We start from the raw sequence: 18,849 nt of genomic DNA, 5'->3' as shown, positions 1-18,849 counted from the left end.
CATATATCACACGTGAAAGCACGAGCCTTGGATTTTTAAAGAAGTCCTGAAGTTTGGCTCTTATTTACAACACCAGCCTAAGGTACCTTGTAATACATAAATTTTGATTCTTACAGAAATAGTAATAACTGTTTTCAGAATTCACATTAGCACAACTCATTATTTAGAAAAGGTAAACAATGAATCCTTCCATTTGGCAACCAACAAAGTCTATTACAAAGTTGCTATCTTAATTATATCTGATATTTCACTAATACCACCAGCTGTAAGAGAATCCGTCAGTTTAGCTATCATCCATTGCAAATTACCAGTGAAAACTGCTCTTATTAATCGGTGTAGGGCAAAGGCATTCAGTTTCTGGATGAATCATCCTACCCATTGGAAGACAAAAATCAGAGTGCAATCATTTTATGCTTGAGCTGTTGGAAATGCAGTGTTGTGACTGCTTCTACAAGCTGCTGTCAATGGGACTAGAGACACTAGCACTCAGACTAAAGGGATACTACAGTTTTTCAGACAGCAGTCACAGTCATATCTTGACATGATTTCACTTTTGAAATGCACTTTAACTGAGATGCCTTTCTAGCATGTTTCAGTCCACATCTGTGTGATTTTGTTTAAGAAAAATAAATTGACCACATCATTAGATAAGCTAAATAGCACATGCGTAATCATTGCAAGATGCCTAAGATTCCATTTCTTGCTTGATGATTTTGCACTTTCATGTTGGTCTCACACAAGCAGCATATTTGAAATTTTGTCAATTAACATAGTAACGAGTAATAGAAAGGGGGACTTCATATCATTGCACATCTTTGAGAAATGTTGTTTTAAAGTAGAAGTCAGCCTACCTTGGTGCAGACAATCTGTCTAGTTCCCCATAAGCCTTGTTGTCTACAACTTGACTTGCTTGACCAAGTGATTTGCTACAGGAAACACTGTCATCATGGACTTGCTGCAATAACTTTGAGTCATCCTCCTTCTCTTTTCCTAAGTATCTGCTCAGACTTCTCTCCAGGTTAGGCTGCATTTGAACAAAGATGAAGCTGACTGCCTACATCTGGGATGCTTCAGGGCTGAACCTACCTGACTTTCTCCTGCCTACCATGGGAGAGCTATCTTCCAATGCGGAGCACACCTCAGAGGCCTCACAATACTGTGGCCTTCCTTTTGCAGCAAAGTCGCACGGTTATTTCAGGGTTTCCTGCAGTTATGAACATTACATTGTTTTGTGAGATTACACCAGTATCTAACATTTTTAAACAATATTTTATTTAAATTTCATGTATATGTTTTGCCACAAGGTTACAAATTACACAATACACAAAGCGATCCAGAAAAAGTGCAATACACTACAAATAAAACAAGGAAGTAAACTACAAATATCTATAGCATAGTAAAATAGAGTGATGTAAAATATTATCCTTAAAGGAGAGGAATGTATATTAAATCCATGCTACAATATTGAAGGAAAGTACAAGTTAGGCAGGAATGTGGCAACACAGTAAAAATTATAAGGCTGAAAGGAATAAAGAAGCATCTAACATTTTAAATATGCATTAAACTTAATATAACAGTACTAATTTTGTGAAAAGAAACCATGGATGGCAGTTTTCTAACAGCTTATGAAGCTATTAGCAGAAGAACTGATGAGAACTAAGTATCTGCAAATATCTATTCCATTCATCATTTTACCTGTATCGTGCGCTTTAAAAACAAGTTCTGATGCCAGTTAGGCAGTATCAGGAAGGCAAGACTAGTGCTGTAATTCTCCACTGTATCTCTATAACTGGGCTCAATATTTGTTGAGAAACTGCTTTTAAAAACTTGGCTTGTATGCACTAGAATATTCAACATGGCTCATAAAGAATTCTTTACATGACTCTGGCATATTAAGAATATACTTATCAAGGTGACCACCTTCTCAGAAGAGCTAATGAAGCTTCATTTTGAAGCAATAGAAGGAACTGTCTTCCTCCAGAAACCCAACTTGTAGATGAAAAGCAGGAATGGATGGCAGGAACAATCTCAGGTGACTCTGGAGGACAACTGACTTGTTGTTTCCATTCTGTTTCTGCTTGGCATTATCTTTCAGTTGCTAAATAATTTGAGTGTTAAAATACAGGACTTTAACTTATATTAAGGTTATATTATGCAGATGTTCCATCAGTAAATAAAAACATGTATCATGAGATAAAAATAACAAGAACAAGTATCATGAGATGGTATTTACCAGCAAGAGCTGGGAAATGACCCTACAGAGATTTAGTGCTGCCATCTTACAATTTCATGATGAATCTCAGGCTATTTGATTAAAATTCCAGCTTTGAGCCATGAGAACCTGCCAAGAATAGGCCTTTTGCAATATATTCTCTTCTGTAAAACAGTAGCTTCTAACCTCACATACCTTGTGGACTTGAAAAGTTCCAAAGATTTCTTTCTAATCTCATGGTTTTTAATCTTTTGATGATGGTCTGATTTTAGCATGGATAAAATTTTATTTAAATACTTCTTTGCTGTTCACACTGCAATAAAAATAACAGAACAATATCTTACTCTCTGAGTAGCCAGAATTCCTGCTTTGGCCTGGCTTACTCATGTTCTAACTCCATGAACATGCAGCAAACAGCAGTTCCCAAATTATACAAGAATATCTACAGCACTATCTGGACATCTGTTCCTTTATTTCGCTGACACCTGAATACAAGACACCTACCTTCTCCCTTCAGAAACTCTCCAGTTGCCCATTGTCCTGGTCAAGATTCAAAAATAAGAGTTTAGTATTGCAAAATGGATCCCAGAGCTAGTGGCAGGCATGAGAAATGAATTCAAATAGTCATATCATCCAGTTTGTTGTCTAAAACACACACACACACACAAAAATCACACACAACCACTACTCTACACATACCAGAGTGGAGGTGTCTTCTCTGACCAAGCCACTGACTGATGATGAAAGCTGCATCACACAAAAAGAAGTAATATCTGAAAACATCCCAGTACAGATGTCTTAATGTATTAGTCGCATTCTCTCGTTCCTGTGTAGATCTGCTGATTCTGGACCCTGGTATTTACGTCAACTGCCACAACATGGGTACCAAAACCATGTGTCATGTATTAGAGGATTTATTCATTAAGTGTGAATACTTTCCATTTACAGTGCTGGTCCTGACTTGGCTGAGATGACAAAGAATTTATCACTTCAAATCCTAAATGCTTTTGCCACAACACTTAAAATCTACATTAACTTTCAAGTATGTGGGTGAAATTATAGAACTTATATAAAATATTTTAGCAGAGCTCTACATTAACAACCCCAAAAAAAGATACTAGTGGTATTGCAGGTTACTCCATCTCTCTCTCTCTCTCCAGGCTCCATAGACTTTATGATTCATAATACAGTATTAAATATGGTACAATTACGAGTGTCAGACTAAAAGACTGTGCCACAGAAGAAAATCCAAAAGAACTGATTGTCTCAACCCGATAATTATGTAGGTCTAGGCGACAGGAATTTTGTACTTCTTTGTGCAGGATTTCACTCTCGCCTACATCCATTAGTCCACTAGAGTTCCGCACCTAGAAAAATGCAAAAGGTTGCACCTGAAAGCAAGACTGGCACAACAGCAAAAAAGCTTTATGTAGCTGGTAAATTCAATGCCATGTCAAGTGAACAGAGTCAAACTGTATTGCAAGAAAACACAACTGAACCTGGGGAAAGCAACACCATTATCCTCATGTTTGCATTCCAGTGAAGTTTTTCCCAGAATTAGTTACAGATAAATTATAGCACAAGTCACAGGCTGTTCTTTGTCTCGACTCCCGCTACGTTTGAATGCATTAACTGGAAAACCTTAAAAAAAAACAACTCATGAGCATTCTTCCCTGAAGTCAGCTCACAATCTCAAGACAGAGCTCAAACCTCTCTATTTTAGAAGAAAGATAATTACTAAATCTCGCAGATTGATTAGGTGTGATGAATGTCAGCTTCTTTATAATGTCAGTCTGCCATGTGTGCAACTCAGCATTAGGCAGATATGTTGGCAGAATAACTGAAACAAAATTTCCCAATTTCTATTCCTCTTACATATCCTAAAAAGGCAACTGGAAACATATATGACCTATATACATATGTTGCCTATAAGGTTCTGTTTAGGGTATCCTTACTGTCATACAGTCTCTGCTCGTCCCTCCTCTCCACCCTCATCCTTCTCCACTACTTTCTGTCATTCACACGTAAAGTTTGTTGCGATCTAGATGTTATGTTTACAATTTGTTAGTGTCCTACTCATGGCAAGAGCCCTTTGGATAGGAGCCTGATCCCATGACAAGAATTCAATTGTTTTGCAGCAGTCAGCATTCCTTACTGCGCCAGCGAACACAGCTGGAGCAAGGGCTGTGACGCTGGAACATCCGCAGCTTATCTAAACCGTGAAGTGATTCCATTTAGAAGTAAGTCAACGATGTGTATTTATCAGATTACTGTGGAGAGAAGAAAACCCACAGAGTTCTGTCCACTCTTTCTCACTTTCTTTTATTTTGCTAATACTCCCTTGACTTCTTTGTTTCTTTCCTGGCATTTGGAATTATTGCATTAAGTGCTTAAGCTCCCTCATAGCTCTCTCATTGAGCATAAAAAAGCAAGGCACCAGCAGTTTCTCTCTCCCCTTTAGTAAGAATCAAGATTCAGTTTAGTTTTTAATCTTACCTTTTCCACTTCCTTGAAGACACGCAGGAAGTTCTCCCTTAAGACCGCTTTTAGTTCAATTTCATTCCATCCTCTTCTAAGAAGTTCCTCAATCAAAGAAGGGTATTTAGAAACGTCTTCCAGTCCCTCAGGGAAACTGTTGGCAAGAGTCACACAAGAACATTCAGCACAGGTCACTGAAAATATGTAGAAAAAGATTATTTTATTATTTTTTTTAAATCAGTATTTTGCATACATTCACTTTTAGAATGAGCTCATTTGGGACCCACTTCTTCCTCTGAGAAGTCAAAAAAACGATGAATCCAACTGGCATAATCAGAAGGAATGGGACATGATGCAAGGCTTTTTCTGCACAGAGGATCTTATTAGCAAAACTAAACTACGTATTCTGGAATGAAGATGCACTTGTCTGCAGGAAGGACAACAGCATGGAGCAAACAAAAACAAAAACAAAAAAAAAATGAAGAAATGAAGATTCAGAATAAATAAAAAGCAAAAAAGATTAAGGGTTATACCAGTAAATGCCACCCAATAATGCAATATGCATTTATTTTCTGTGCTGTAATGTAACATTTGCCCAGGATTGAACAGGAGAGTTTATGTTGTAGGCTGTTCACCATGCTCTGCTTTCCTCAAACACATGCCAAGGATAGCTGTCCAAGCCCAGAAAGCAGGAGTGGTTTCACAGCCCCAAAGCACCTCAGGCTTTCCCCACTAGAAAGTAACAGCAGAGGAAAGAGTTTTACAGCAGTCCTGGGCTAACACATTTACCATCTGAAGGCTGAAGCAGCTTTTCTGTAATTCATCATTGGTTTCTGAAGGAAGGTACCCTCCATCATCATTTTTGTATGCAGAAACCACTGCCTAGAGACACATTTGCAGAGTTCACAGGATGTTGGGACTAGTTTCCACATCTGGAGTACTCTGTCACAGAGTTGTAAAAATGAATGATGATGCCATTCTTTCCCAATGCCTGTTTTAGAGCACTCATCACAAGACAACTTGCTACAACTCTCTTAGTCTGCCTTTCTCTGCCCCAAAGAAAGTCAAACCCCTTACAATCTAGGGGTCAAATGTCAATGTATATATGATTTTACCAACCGTTCCACTCCATCGTAGTCACCACCAATTCCTATTGATTCTGGACCTGCAATTTTCTTTATGTAGTCAAAATGATCTAAAAAAAAGTATCAAAGAAGACAACATCTAAGTATATGACAAGAAGAAATAATCCAGTTCAGACATATTGGTTCCAGGCTACTGTTCTCAATCATGGATTCATAATAAAATGATTTTTTTAAAAAATAACTGAAAACACATCCTGATAATACAGGTTAAATTTTAATAATGCAATTGGTGTATTCAGGATAATTACAGGTGGTTATCTGGATATTTTCTGCCACTGAGTGCATCAGGTAGAAATCTTCAAAATAACATCTACACCAATGAGATGTAAACAAGGAAAAAGACATGATCATTTCAGCACATTAATTCCCAATAAATAACCCACATATACCAACAGAATTTTCTTTACCGTTAAATAGCAATGATTTGCACTCTTTATTAAAAAAGTTTTAGGTATTTTCCAGAAAGGAACAATTACTTTGGGATTAATTGTTCTTTATTTAGGTGCATCAGTTCCTCAAGCTATGCACTTTGTCCTCTTGTTACTGTGTAATGAATATTAACTCCAAAATGACTCAGAGCTGGGTTAATGTGGAGAAGGAAATAAGCAAGTAGTATAATTTACACAGTCTGAAAAATGATGCAGACAACAGGAAATTCTTAGAAGCCACCCACAAAAAGCAGAATATATTAACTTCAAACCTGCGAGGGTAGAAATATTAACAACTTTTCTGCCACAGGCCAGTACATCTGCATTGAAAGTCACCATGATAATTCCCCTGTTCCTTTTCTGAAAGATAGGAAGAGACAAGTGATGAGTGTGCCCTGCAAACTTCATGGGCATCTCATATAGATCTTTCCCTATCCATCAGTGAGCACAACAGCACTATATGTCAAAGTTCAGATGGCAACACAAGACTTTGCCATTGTGCTTTACCCTGGATTCATTACATCCTCATGTGGCTTGGATCAGCAGAAGCCCGGTGGCTACATCAAGGAAATTCAACCAGAATTCCAAAGTGTTTGTAATCACTTATTTTTTTCTTTTTTTCTTTTTTTCTTTTTTTTTTGTAGCCAAAGACAAAACACAACCAAACGAAAATATCTCAGAAGTGATCATGTAACTTGCTGCTCAGGGATCTGCTTATAAATCCAATTCAGAGATGAGAGGGTCAAAAATAAACACTGTGATGTGCATGCAGAAATTTGCTTCAGACTAGCAAGTTTTTAAACAACACTCACCAGTTGCTGGAGGATATCATCAGGAACATTTCTCGAATGATTACAAACAGAAAATGCAGCAGAATGGCTGAAAATTACTGGTGCTTTTGAGATATGTAGTGCAGCTTTTGCTGTGGAATATGAGGTATGAGATAAATCTATCAGCATACCCAGGCGATTCATTTCCTTTACCACTTCCTAAAACAGATTTACAGACAACAGTGTCAGTATTACATTTCCTTAAAGGAAACTGTTTAGCTGATGTATGTAAGCAGATAAATAAATTTTGCAGCTGTCAGCTAGTTATAATCACGCTTTGTCTTTATGGATTTCTATTTACCTATTAAATTAATAGTGATTTATTCACTCACAATTAGCTAGCATACCACTACATGCTCAAACCTTTGAAATCTTTGTTCTTTGAAAATCTTTGAAAAAAGATAAGGCCAGAAGTTGTTAGTTGCATAAGAGATTGGTTAGATTACCACTCAAAAAGAGATCCTTACCTGGCCAAACGCAGTCAGACCAGTAACACTAGGATAAAAGTTGTGTATTCCTTTAGATGAAGATTCAGACCTTAAAAAGGGAAGTGAGAGAAGAAACATCATATCATTGTGGAGACTACGATATCAGCACCGGAAATGTCTTATGCTATACACAATAAAAGTCATATCACTTAGCCAAATTTAGGGAACTGCATAATAAGTATTTTGTTCACACAGTGCTCTGTATAATCATAACTATTTTCTGGATCATATGTCTTCAGATTTAGGACTGCTGCATATTTGTGAAGCAATGCAAGACAAGCAAAGAGACACCTGTCAAAAATTTTCCAATTAAACAAACCTTCATCAGAAAACAAAGATAAACTGAAATGTCCATTACCTGTCAGACAGAAAGCCAGATTTTCAGTCCTCTCTGCATACAAATCTATTTTGCCTTAGTCAGTACAAAGGAAGTTTGTCAATCCAACAAAGAGTAGGTACTAATACTCTGAGAGGGGAACCAAGTACTCATCTCTGTAGCCACATGTGGGACCTGTCCTTCTGAGCTGGCCAGAGAAGACAGTGTTAAAGGCTTCTGACTGCCATGTTCTTAGATAGCATTTACCGTCTTTGAGCCACATCATAGCATCTTTTGTTTGTTGTTGCCTGTTTTGACCTATGCAGCCTCTCTAGTAAAGCAAAGTGGTAGGCAATTTTCCAATCTTTCTGTTGCTAACAAAGTTTAAAAGTTCCCAAACTGTCAGTGTGACGAGCACTACATAACAGATCCTTCAGTCTCCCAAGTGATTTACCCCCAAAACCTATCACTGTTGACTTGGTTTGGACTGAGTACCGCACAGGTGAACTGTCTGAACCCATACTTTCCCCATCTTGGAATTGCCACCACTTTGTATTATATGGTCACACAAACACAGGCACATCAGTTACCAAGGTGTATTGCAGGAATGTGTTAAGGTCATGTAACGAACGCCCAGGTCATAATACATCCTCAGTGTTGCCAAACTGCTGTCAATGGAGTGACCGCCTTCAATTCCAATCAAACACGCAATCTTCTTACTATCAGAGATACCTGGAAACATGAAAGTATGATAACTCCAAAACAATTTCACGACAGATAAGAAGCCAGCACCACTGAGCAACAACAGTTATTGCAAATTGCAAACAGTAATACTGACATTTTTGTAAGACGAGAGGTGTGTTTATATGGCAAATTGTCTCATGGCTGCAGCAGGCCATGACTGTGCACAGATATTGTAGTTCAGTAGAAAAACCAAAGTTACTTTTTAAACCAGGATACTGGTTGCTTGCTTCCAGTTTTCTCTCTTTCGCACATACCTCCAGAAACCCCAGTAAAAAATATTCTGTTACAAGAAAGAGTATCACCTTGGGAAGTCGTCACAAGTTCAAGCTCTTCATAGCTGTTACACATCCTCTTGACAATATCAATTTGCTCTAACGTCAGACGCACAGCATCCTTGTTCTGAGCGCTGCAAAGAACATACACTGACCAAAACTGAAAGAGACATTGACAAGTAAACTAGATAACTTCTGTTCCAACTTGGAAGCTGCAATTTGCTAACAGTGAAGTTTCTGAGTACTACCAAAGTCATTTCCTACAGTTTACAAGGGAGTTGCCGCTGCAGTTTCCCCCCCCCCCCAAAGGAAGTGTTATGCTCTTGCCTTAAATCATCTACTCCAGCCACAATTAAGGCCTCTTGACACATTCAACTACTCCAGGCAGAAGTGCAGGCAGGAAAGCAGATGTATGTTTACTTTAATTCATTTATCACAAAACAACAACTGCTGTTTTGGTTAAGGGTACCTGGCTTATAAAACACAAATATTTGCAACACAAATGTCCTGGAAAAGTGTCCGTGGCTTTTCCGTTTCATTTTGTTTTTTATCTTTCAATAGCAAAAACCCAAACCAAGGCCAGTAATACTTCTGTGATTGAGAAGGAAGTGAGGCAAGTGTAAAATTGTGTTCTCAGACAGTCTCACTGCCATGACAGTACGTACCTGAGCTCCCACATAACCAGCCTCAAGTTTTGCAAGGTTTGTATGGGTCTTGTTGATCTCTCTTAAGTTGACTTTGCTGAGTCTATTTTGGTAAAATATTCTCAGCCGTAGTACAAAGTCATTGTGGCTAGAAGAGAAAACAAGTAAGGCTTGTGATAGAAATATGTTGTTACCTTCTAACACAAATGTCATTTCTTTAACTCTTCCTACTCTCTCAGACAATTAACTGCCAATAATCTTTGCTGTAACATACACTTAAATGTCTCCTTCCTTTCACAAAGGATCTTGTTTTCTTAAAGCTCTGTCTAATCAGGACAGCAAGAATCCCTTTTGCTTTTCCCACTTTTATAGCTGTTGTGATTCTATATCTATTTTTCTCCCTATTATTTCTGAAGGAATAGAAGAACTAAGATCATCCACCATGCTCCTTAGAAGCAAATACTCGTAGAACAATTAGTGCTGCCTGTGTTAGAAATAATCATTGTTTCTCCTCCCAGGTCAAAACACATTCACGACAGACAGCATTCCTTCAAGTTGCAAGGGTAACCTTTCAAAGCATGGTGTCTGGCTTCTAGCTCTGAAAGAAGTCATGGCTGCCAAAGATGCCATTAAATTAAGGGAAGGAGAGAAGGACACCGTGTAAAGGGAAACAATAATTAAGTGGTGAAACCTGACCAGAAAATCACAAAGGCATTTAGAGTGACCTAGTCCTACAGTATGCACCCAGTGAACCGAAATTCCTTCTCGCTGACAAATCTCTACAACGGTAACTAACTGCTATGTGCTAGGAACAGTCTGCACCCCTACTCATCCAAACACACTGTGGCATCTTCTCTTCACTTATCAAGATTCACTGAGAGGGTTTAATCAAACACATTTTATATACCCATCAATTAAACGTGTATCTTGCATCAGCTTGATAGCTTGCTCTCTCATTGATTTCTCATAGGTGAATGGCACAGTATCGGAGAGGAACATCAGCCACAGCAACAAATTTGTTGGATTTCTCTTCATTTCCATTTTCAAGTTTGCTAAAGCAAAGAGATACCACAATTATTTGCTGAACATGATGAAACAGGTAAGTTTCCAGTCTGCAGACATTGTGGATTTAGTAATATAAGCAGAGGCAAAATGCCCTCTTTCCTGGTAAGGCTGGGGTGAGTTTTGTAGGAAGAAAGACCAATGAACAGAAGGGAAGGCAGCCGTGGGAAGTGTAAGACTGCTACCTTTTCTGAAAGATTTGAAGACCTATGGCTAGTGTGGTTTTGCAACTATAACTCCATAAACACTGCTGCTGCCACCAACTGACTGCTGAAGGGAACCATCTTATTCAGAGCTGGCAGGGTGAGGCCGACAGATCCTGGACTCACACCTCCCAAAACACTGCAACAAGATTGTTTTCTCCATTAGAACAGCTTTAACTTGTTTGTTCCCATTATTGGGGAAACCTCAGGCTGAAATGAACACTGATACATTTTTTGAGAAATTCCAAAAATCTTCTCCTTTCTGAGTAAACTCTTTATTGTTAAAACATGGAAACCCTACACTTTTTTCATATCTTAACAAGTACAGAATGTGCCAAATTTCAAAGAGTCATTTTATTTTCATGAGAGCATACGTATGACAACAACTTCAAGAGTAATCAAAGTACCCCCTGTTCTTTTATAAATATAGCACTCAAGCAGTTATACAACAGCCTTCTACGTGTTGGACAAAAAGTATTTTACAAACAGGTTAGAATTACCTTCTGTTCTATGTAAAGTAAATATAAGATCTGCTAGGAGGTGAAAGTACCTTTGCAGGGAAGAGCATTGTTTTTCCCCACATTCAGAGTTACTGGCAACATTACCTATGAAGTTGAGAAGCAGTCACCTCCTTTGCTTATTCGAGTGACATCCTAATTTAGAGGCACTTGCCCTATTAATTCTTTCAACTCAAAGGAGTTCAGCAAGTGTACATTGTTCAGCTCCTATTGTACAGCCAGTACTCAAGTTTTTCCAAAGGACAACAAAAGAAGAAAAATAATGTTGACTTTCCATTCATTGTCCACTATAAGTCAGTGAAGTTCATGTTTATAAACCTTCTTCTGGCAGCAGAGAAGTGTTTTTGTTCTTAATGGAGGTTGTTTTTGTGAATTTCTTGTTCCCAGAGGTAAAAACAAATAGCAAATATCCAAGATATGATAAAATTACAAGGGAAAAGAGATTTTGAAAGCAGGGCACTAAGAAACAGCACAGTGAAAAAAACATGTTCTTGAGATTCTTACGTTTCCAGACTATACATTACACTGTTTTCCTGTCACCTGCAACACACAGAGCGTAAATCAAAGAAAAGTTTAACTGGATTATTTGCCCTGCCTATGCCTGAGAGAATGTAAATATGTTATAGAAGGAATTTTGATTTAATAAGCCAGTATAAGTTTAAGTAAGTTGCATAATTAAGAAGTTTTAAAATGACAAGTCATTCATTTTGCACGTATTTTCTCTCTAAATCAACATTATGTAAAAACGTCAAAAATAAAAGTAAGATTAAGAAATGATCTCTCACCTTGGGTTCAGCAAGGCGTAAACTGCTATTCTAAAAAGTCCTTTAAATGAGGAAAATTCCTGAGGTTCCTCTTTGGAGAAACTGGCTCAGGCCTTTTCTGTTACACAGGATTTGGGAATGTGCTAACTTGTGGGACCATCTGCCAGGAAGGGGAACTTCAGAACAGCGGGAGCAAAAAACTTAGGCAAAAGGCAGCGTAGAAGGGGAAGCTGGTTTAGAATCAATGCCGAAGTTGTCTAGGAAAGAAGCACTAGGACAGCTGAATAAACACAGTAGCATGTATGTAGGCAGAAGTGAAGATCCAGTATAAACATGACACAGGGTGAGCTGTGTTCCTAAGGATAAAAAAAAAAAAAAAAAAGAAAGAAAAAAGTAATACCACCCACCCCTTAGTGTTTCTTCTGAGAAACCCATTACATAAGGAATGGCCCAGGGAATACCTGTGATGTAAAGAGGTCTGTCTAACTCTGCACAAAGAAGAATGCTCTAGAAACTGATTCATCCCTTTGAGGATGCTTAGCAGTCTTCATTCATCAACAAACACAGCAGAAGCATGATTGACTCCATAAAGTGTCTTCTCATGTACAGAACTTAAGAGGTTTTGGCTAGGCCCTTAGGACAATGTAGAAATCAATTTACATCATAGTCTGTGCATCTGGATTTTCTCATGGTAATGGTTTCCTTCAGGCCCAAGTACTTCCCCTGGCACCAGAATAAGGAGCAGACCTCTCAAGACTGGGATGATCCTTTCGGGCTTCCCCTTGACAGAGCACAGCTGACTCCCTCGCAACACTTTGGATTGTCCAGGATTCGTACCATAGCCGATGGAAGAAGCTTTTTTTTCATCTTATGTCTGCAGAATAACCAAGGGAAGTGTTCCTCCCACACTAACTGAGTAGAAGGGAGCTTTTCTACTTTTATTCATTGCCACAGGTTAATGCTTGTATACAGGGAAAAAATATTGGAAAAGTAATTTTCTATCTTGTGTGTGTTTAACACAGCCTTTACAAGACAAATATTTGAATTGCCATTGGTAACAACTAAGATGTGTCAGTTTTGAACAAGTTGACCTCTGTTTTTACTTTTACTAGAGGAAACTGCATATTTATGTATTTGGCCAAAAAATGAGGCAGTGCGAAGATACGTGGCCTTACACATTACATCTAGCAACAGGGAAATCCTTGTCCAGAATATGAGCCCTGCTGTTCTACTAGGACCTGCTGTTTGGTTTCTTTCTCTCATTTATTTTCAATAAAATCCATTTATGGAAGAGGGCAGTTTCCAAAAATAAAAGATAAACATGACCATAATGAAGTCTTAGATGCCTTTAAAACTGCAGTGGTTCTCTTAAGTTGACTTATTATAACTAAGCTGGTGCAGGAAGTTGGAAGGTGCCATACAGTGGGGAGGTAAGGTAAAACAGGCCCTACAGCCTGCTGCTTTCCCTTACCAGGCTCCTCTCTATGAGCCCTAGGGCAGGTAAAGCAAGCACCATTAGTTCCCCTGGGACAAAGCCAGAGGCAGCCTCCTGATACTGCCCCAGGGACTGAAATAGGGCCGTATGTCTCTCCAGCTGTGAGTTTGGCACTGCAGCTGAATCTCCCCCAGACCAGGGTCAGTCCCGGAGAAATACATGTATCACTGCAAGGGACAACGAGCACAGAGGAAATTTTCTGCTGACTTTCAGCTCCACTGCAGCTACTCAAAATATCACAGGCTTGCAACACACAGACACAACCGCTGGGGAACAGATAAGGAGGGCGGTGCAAAATGCACGTTATCTGTTCCTCCACATTACGCTTCAGAGCTAAAATGCCTCGATCCCCATCTGCCTTTGCACCTCCCATTAAAAGCATAACTGCTTTCCATCCCCACTATTCTTGCATGCAGGGTAGGCACAGCAATTTTGGGGAATCAAGCTTAGAAAAACCACTGGCACAAAGCCCAGAAGAAACTAAACAACAGTCCCAAAAGAGCTGGACTGGGCACAGAGTCTTTGCAGACTCTTGCTACAGGAATGAAGCTTTGCTACTTCACTGCAGTTTGCTTTTACAACTGCTTTATATTCTCCAAGCTCTTTACAATCATCTAGGAAGTTCCTATCAATAAAGCACGAGTGCTGAGAAAGCATACTTTACACTGAGTGTTCCCACGTCAGGGAGGACATCCCGTAGCAGCGGGATGGCCAGATCTGCCTTATAAGGCTGTGACAAGGGAGGGGGGGTGTTGCTCTTTTAAAATAGATGCATTTCGATGGGAAGTTTCACAGTAAAAAAGGAAAGCTTTTCTGCATGCTTCTGTCATTTACCATCTTCGGAAGTTACAGGCAAGCGCTGCCTGGCCTCTCTTCTCCTTTTCAGCAGCAGGACAGGCCTGAGTGCAGGACATTCAGTAAACAGCTGCTACCTAAGTGCTGCAAATATCAGTTAGGAATGGCATTCCTTTCACCCATTTGATGTTGTTGTTTTCCATCTTAATCTTTATTAAAACATTTCATGACAGCCTTGACATTAATACCAGAGTTCATTAAATTACTGTGCCCGATCAAGTGTAAAAAGTGCAATAAAACAGGGCTCACAGCTCAAGGTAGTAACAGCCTAATGATGAAGAAGGCTCATGCCCTGCACAGCCCAGTTATGCTGGGAGCTCAGGTAGATAATACCAGGGTAGCTCTGAATTAACTACCTCAAATCATGGTAGCAGCTTCATTGCAGACAGCACAAACAAAAAAAGATGACTGGGACCCTTGGTAAAAACTTCCTTGCTGATTTCCAGCAAAAGCTTGGATTTTCCCTATCCCTGAAATAATCATTAAATGTGATTAGCCATACGTAAATAGTGAGCATGCTTCTGGGAGAAGAACACATGCATCAGACTGTGCAGTATGTTTTTTTACAAAGTGTACGGATCGCTTTGAAATTCCTCTTGTCATCAAGTCAGTCTTTCAAATCTTTCCATATTTTTTCTTAAAAGTCCTTCCACTGTCACCAGCTCAGAGCCATGTCAGGTTTAGCTGTTCATCTGCTTAGAAACCTCCTCAGTGCTGTCCCAGTACAATGATTACAATTTACTGTTTCCATGTGCTGTTCCTTCCCTCTGTGTGTGGAGGTACAATGAAACGCCCCCAAGCACTGAGAGAACAGGGTGTTGTTTCACTTACTGCTCAAAAAAAGGGGAATAAATACCCGTAATGGTTTGAATGCATTTCAGGTTCCCTAGGGAAGAGGAAGCAACAAGCAGGATAGTACGTCCCAGACTTTCTGGGAAAGAGGAACCCCATAGAGTAATTACAGTACTTCTATTTATCAGGCTGTGCTTAGCTTTCAGCCTTGAACATGAATGCATCCTTGGACATTTCACGTGCTACGCAGGTAAACTGCAGGTTTTTCAGAAGCAACATAACCTCAGTGTGCAAGACTTCTTTGCCCCTAAGTACAGGAGATTGATTGCTTTCTCCTTTAAAACAACTCCTTAACTAGTTTTATTATTAAAGATAAAAATGATGTTTTAACTAAAAAGATTGCTTCTAACTTCCCTCAAGAAAAGGACAACTACTGAATGTCTTTCCTATCAGGTTTCCAACCTTTATTTTACTGTTGTTTTTTCCTTTCCACAGTTTTCCAGACTTTCTGAAAAATTCCCATTCTGAATCCAGTAATTCTGAAGCAAGCCAAGCTCTACAAATGCTACACATCTTATTATCTAGTGATTAGCAGTGCAGACTATTTTCTCAGAAGTCCTAAGTTACTGAAATTTTTCTAACTGCAGGACAGATGTGCTTTATGATGTAAATTCCTAAATGCATAACAAGCTAGAGCAGCCTCCCAACTACTTCTATAGCACTGTATCACAGCGCACATTATCAGGCAAACCTTCCTTCGGTTTAAGAGTGCTGACTGACCTCAGAGGAAGGGTCAGCTGGGAGTGTTTCACCAAGGGAGTAGCCTGGTGACAGCTTCTCTGTTAACACACAGTCTCCCCTTGCTCAGATCCAACAATGCTGCTTTCGTAGAATGCAAAGCAGAACCCTCGCATGTACTCAAGCAAACAGCTCCTCCAGGGTTTCCCTCTGCAGCTACATTCCCAACTGTTTGCACTATAACAGACTCCAAAGCTACAGAGAGCAGACTGCAGCTGAGAGGGATGGTTTGCCTCAGTCAACCCCTTTGGGCCCTCTGCCTCATGCTCCTGTCCCCTTGTTAACCAGCGTCTCTGCCCCTGTGCTACTCCGCACCAGGAGCAGTGCGAGCCAAGTCCCCTCCAGACTTCACTCCAGACAGAATCATTCTTTTTGGCAGGGTTTTGCCAAGTTCTAAAATATTCTTAATATTTTTTAAATGTTTGGATCCAGCATTCAAAAAATAATGTTACAAAGTAGTGACAGACACACAGGCCATGAGGATGAGCATTAATGAGATTTAACAACTGAGTTTTACCATAATGGATGTAAATCCTGGGGAAATACTGCTCTCACAGGAGGTAATGACCTTGCTTCAGCACAAGAAAACCCATTTGAGTATTTGTGCTGCCATGGAGTTTATCCTCACAACTGTGCTAAGCAGTGCACTTGATTATGAACCTGCAGCAGAGATGACAATGGACAGTTTTTCAAAGGAGAGTGTTCTCAAACACACCACAAGTTGGTTTGTTGGGTTTTTGTTTTTTGTTTTGTTTTGTTTTGTTCTGCCCACATTTTCGAAGCCTAAGAGAGAACACACTTCTGTTATCTTCTGATGGTGACACATAGAGGAAAGATTCAGAGGAACAGCAATTACTGGAAACACAACTGTTGCTGAAATCCTTAAATGGGTGTGCAGCCTTTGAGAAGCTTTTCTTCCGCACAATAGCAAAAATCTATACACACTGTAAGATCCAAAAAGCTCTGGTGAAACAGCACTTCTGGAGAACTGAAAAGGACAGAGAGCAGTTCGAAGTGGCTTCTTTTCTGCTTTGTGATAACCACAAACATTGCCCTCAAATGTAAAAAGCATAAATATAGTTGGTTACCACAGAAAAAAAATCTTTCTCTCTCTCATCTAGAAAATGCTATATTTGTTCTTAACAGCTAAGCACGTAAGATGCTAAACAATAAAATGTCAAAAAATTGGCCAAGCATCAGAGTTCTGGCAAGCTGGCATCACAAAGGCCATTTAGCTTTTCAAGGCAACTTTCAGCTTCAGATACCACAAATCAAAATAAAGCTCCTATCTGCAACCTCTTTCTCTAGAACTCCACAAGTTCCTGACAAAATGACTCATACGGGAACACTAAGGTTTTACGGTTTATTGTCCAATATAACTGCTATTCCAGAAATTCATATAATTTGTTGCTTCAAAATGTTTAATGGGAATGTAGCAAGGCTTTTTCACACAATAACACTGTTCAGATGCTACATAAATCCGTTACATGCTAAATGTTGATCCAAATATTTACTCTTTTTTCCATCAATATATGTCCATAGTGATTTTCAGGAAGATTTTTAAGCAGAAAACATAACTATATGTTCTTCAAGCTGTTCAACTACTAACAGCAATTATTTATACATTACCAAATCTCCATTCTGTGTATTTGTACAAAAATAATATTCTTGGTAGCTATGAAAACTTCCTACTTTAACATTAATCTGAAACTATTTAGGTAAATAAGACACTCGCTTGTATCATCATTCAGTAACCTGTTCTTGAAAACTGAAGAATTATAGCAAGCAGTAGACTGAATTAAGAACATGGCATACTAGGCACCTCTATTTAAATGTCATTTAACATAAAATACAAAAACCATACAGCTTTTTTCCATGCTGTCTGAGCAGAGTTGAGAAGTGGAAGTAAACATGAGATTTATAGCTTTTTCTTGTTTATCTAAAGGCTCGTTGGAGCAGGTTACCTTCTTAGGGAAATGCAGCAGAGCCGAAATCCACATACCACTGCAACAGCTAAAGCTTGGCACCAGGTCCTCCTGGCATCAGGACAGCAGCCAAGGAACGTCCTCTATTGCTGTAGCTCACTCATCTTAGGCTTCACACTCAACAGGCGTTCGGAGATTGCCCCTTGCACAGGAATAAAGTCAGTGAGAGAACTTCCAGCTCAGCTACCGCCCACCCAGCAACCCTCAAGCCTTGTGCTGTGCAATGTTCAAAATCCAGCATCTCCTCCCTCTTGTGGCAGACTTTTTATGCAGTCCATCGTGCATCTGCTCACTAACAAATGATGTGTTTAACACTGCTCTGTTTATGTGGGTTTAGAAACAGGTGCCCCTCGTCGCAGAACAATTTAGGTTGCAGGGGATTTCTGGAGGGATGTCATCTAGTCCAACCTCCTGATTCCAGCTAAGCTAAATTCAAAGTCAGATCAGGATGCTCTGGCCATTGTCCCATAAAGGTTTTGATGTCTTCAAGGAAAAAGATCGTACAGCCTTTCCAGGCCCCTGTTCCAGTGCTTGGTTATTCACATTGTGATTTTTTTTTCCCCTTAAATCCACTGGAATCTCCCTCTCTGCACTTTGTGATGGTTGCATCTCTGCCTCTTGCTGACCCACGCTGAGAAGAGTCTCCTAAGAGCTGAATCTGCAGGAGAACGAGGTACTGGTATGCACCGTACCGCTGACCGAATATAGCCACACTGACCACATCTAGCCCTTGTTACTATACCTGCCAGGTTTTATCCAGGACTTACATCGCCACTCTGTGATATTTGTAAAAGCCAAAATGCTCACAAGTTACAAGCGA

At 39.4% G+C, this 18,849-nt stretch overlaps 1 protein-coding gene across 4 annotated transcripts; it reads right to left on the bottom strand.

Moving 5' to 3' along the window:
- Positions 1-1,250: 1,250 nt before the first annotated feature.
- On the bottom strand, positions 1,251-18,257 carry LOC106043078 (dipeptidase 2-like). Of its 4 annotated transcripts, none has more exons than XM_067004372.1 (11): positions 18,047-18,257; positions 10,465-10,609; positions 9,579-9,705; positions 8,944-9,073; positions 8,488-8,629; positions 7,561-7,630; positions 7,076-7,252; positions 6,536-6,623; positions 5,810-5,885; positions 4,709-4,844; positions 1,251-3,579 (listed from the first exon to the last, which is right to left on the bottom strand). In XM_067004372.1, the coding sequence occupies exons 2-11, from the start codon at positions 10,596-10,598 to the stop codon at positions 3,385-3,387; spliced, it is 1,275 nt and encodes a 424-aa protein (XP_066860473.1). In that variant the 5' UTR covers positions 10,599-10,609; positions 18,047-18,257; the 3' UTR covers positions 1,251-3,384. The 4 variants fall into 4 exon arrangements, with proteins under 4 accessions (XP_066860473.1, XP_013047826.2, XP_047934610.1 ...); XM_013192372.3 differs by having other exon boundaries at positions 18,009-18,253; XM_048078653.2 differs by lacking the exon at positions 10,465-10,609 and having other exon boundaries at positions 8,944-9,047; positions 18,009-18,257.
- Between the last annotated feature and the right edge of the window lie 592 nt (positions 18,258-18,849).

This window comes from Anser cygnoides, chromosome 12 (genome assembly GCF_040182565.1).
Source record: "Anser cygnoides isolate HZ-2024a breed goose chromosome 12, Taihu_goose_T2T_genome, whole genome shotgun sequence".
In the NCBI taxonomy this organism is placed as follows: domain Eukaryota; kingdom Metazoa; phylum Chordata; class Aves; order Anseriformes; family Anatidae; genus Anser; species Anser cygnoides.
The sequence above is the reverse complement of the archived record's forward strand: the minus strand, read 5'-3'. Positions and strand labels throughout refer to the sequence as shown.

What these genes read in the sequence shown, in the direction of transcription:
- LOC106043078 (XM_067004372.1), bottom strand. Translation starts at nt 10,598, where the DNA reads ATGGAAATGAAGAGAAATCCAACAAATTTGTTGCTGTGGCTGATGTTC. An exon ending in CATTCCTGCAATACACCTTG is followed by an intron (nt 7,631 to 8,487) that starts GTAACTGATGTG and finishes TCCCTTTTTAAG; the next exon opens with GTCTGAATCTTCATCTAAAG. An exon ending in GACTACGATGGAGTGGAACG is followed by an intron (nt 4,845 to 5,809) that starts GTTGGTAAAATC and finishes TCTTGCCAACAG; the next exon opens with TTTCCCTGAGGGACTGGAAG.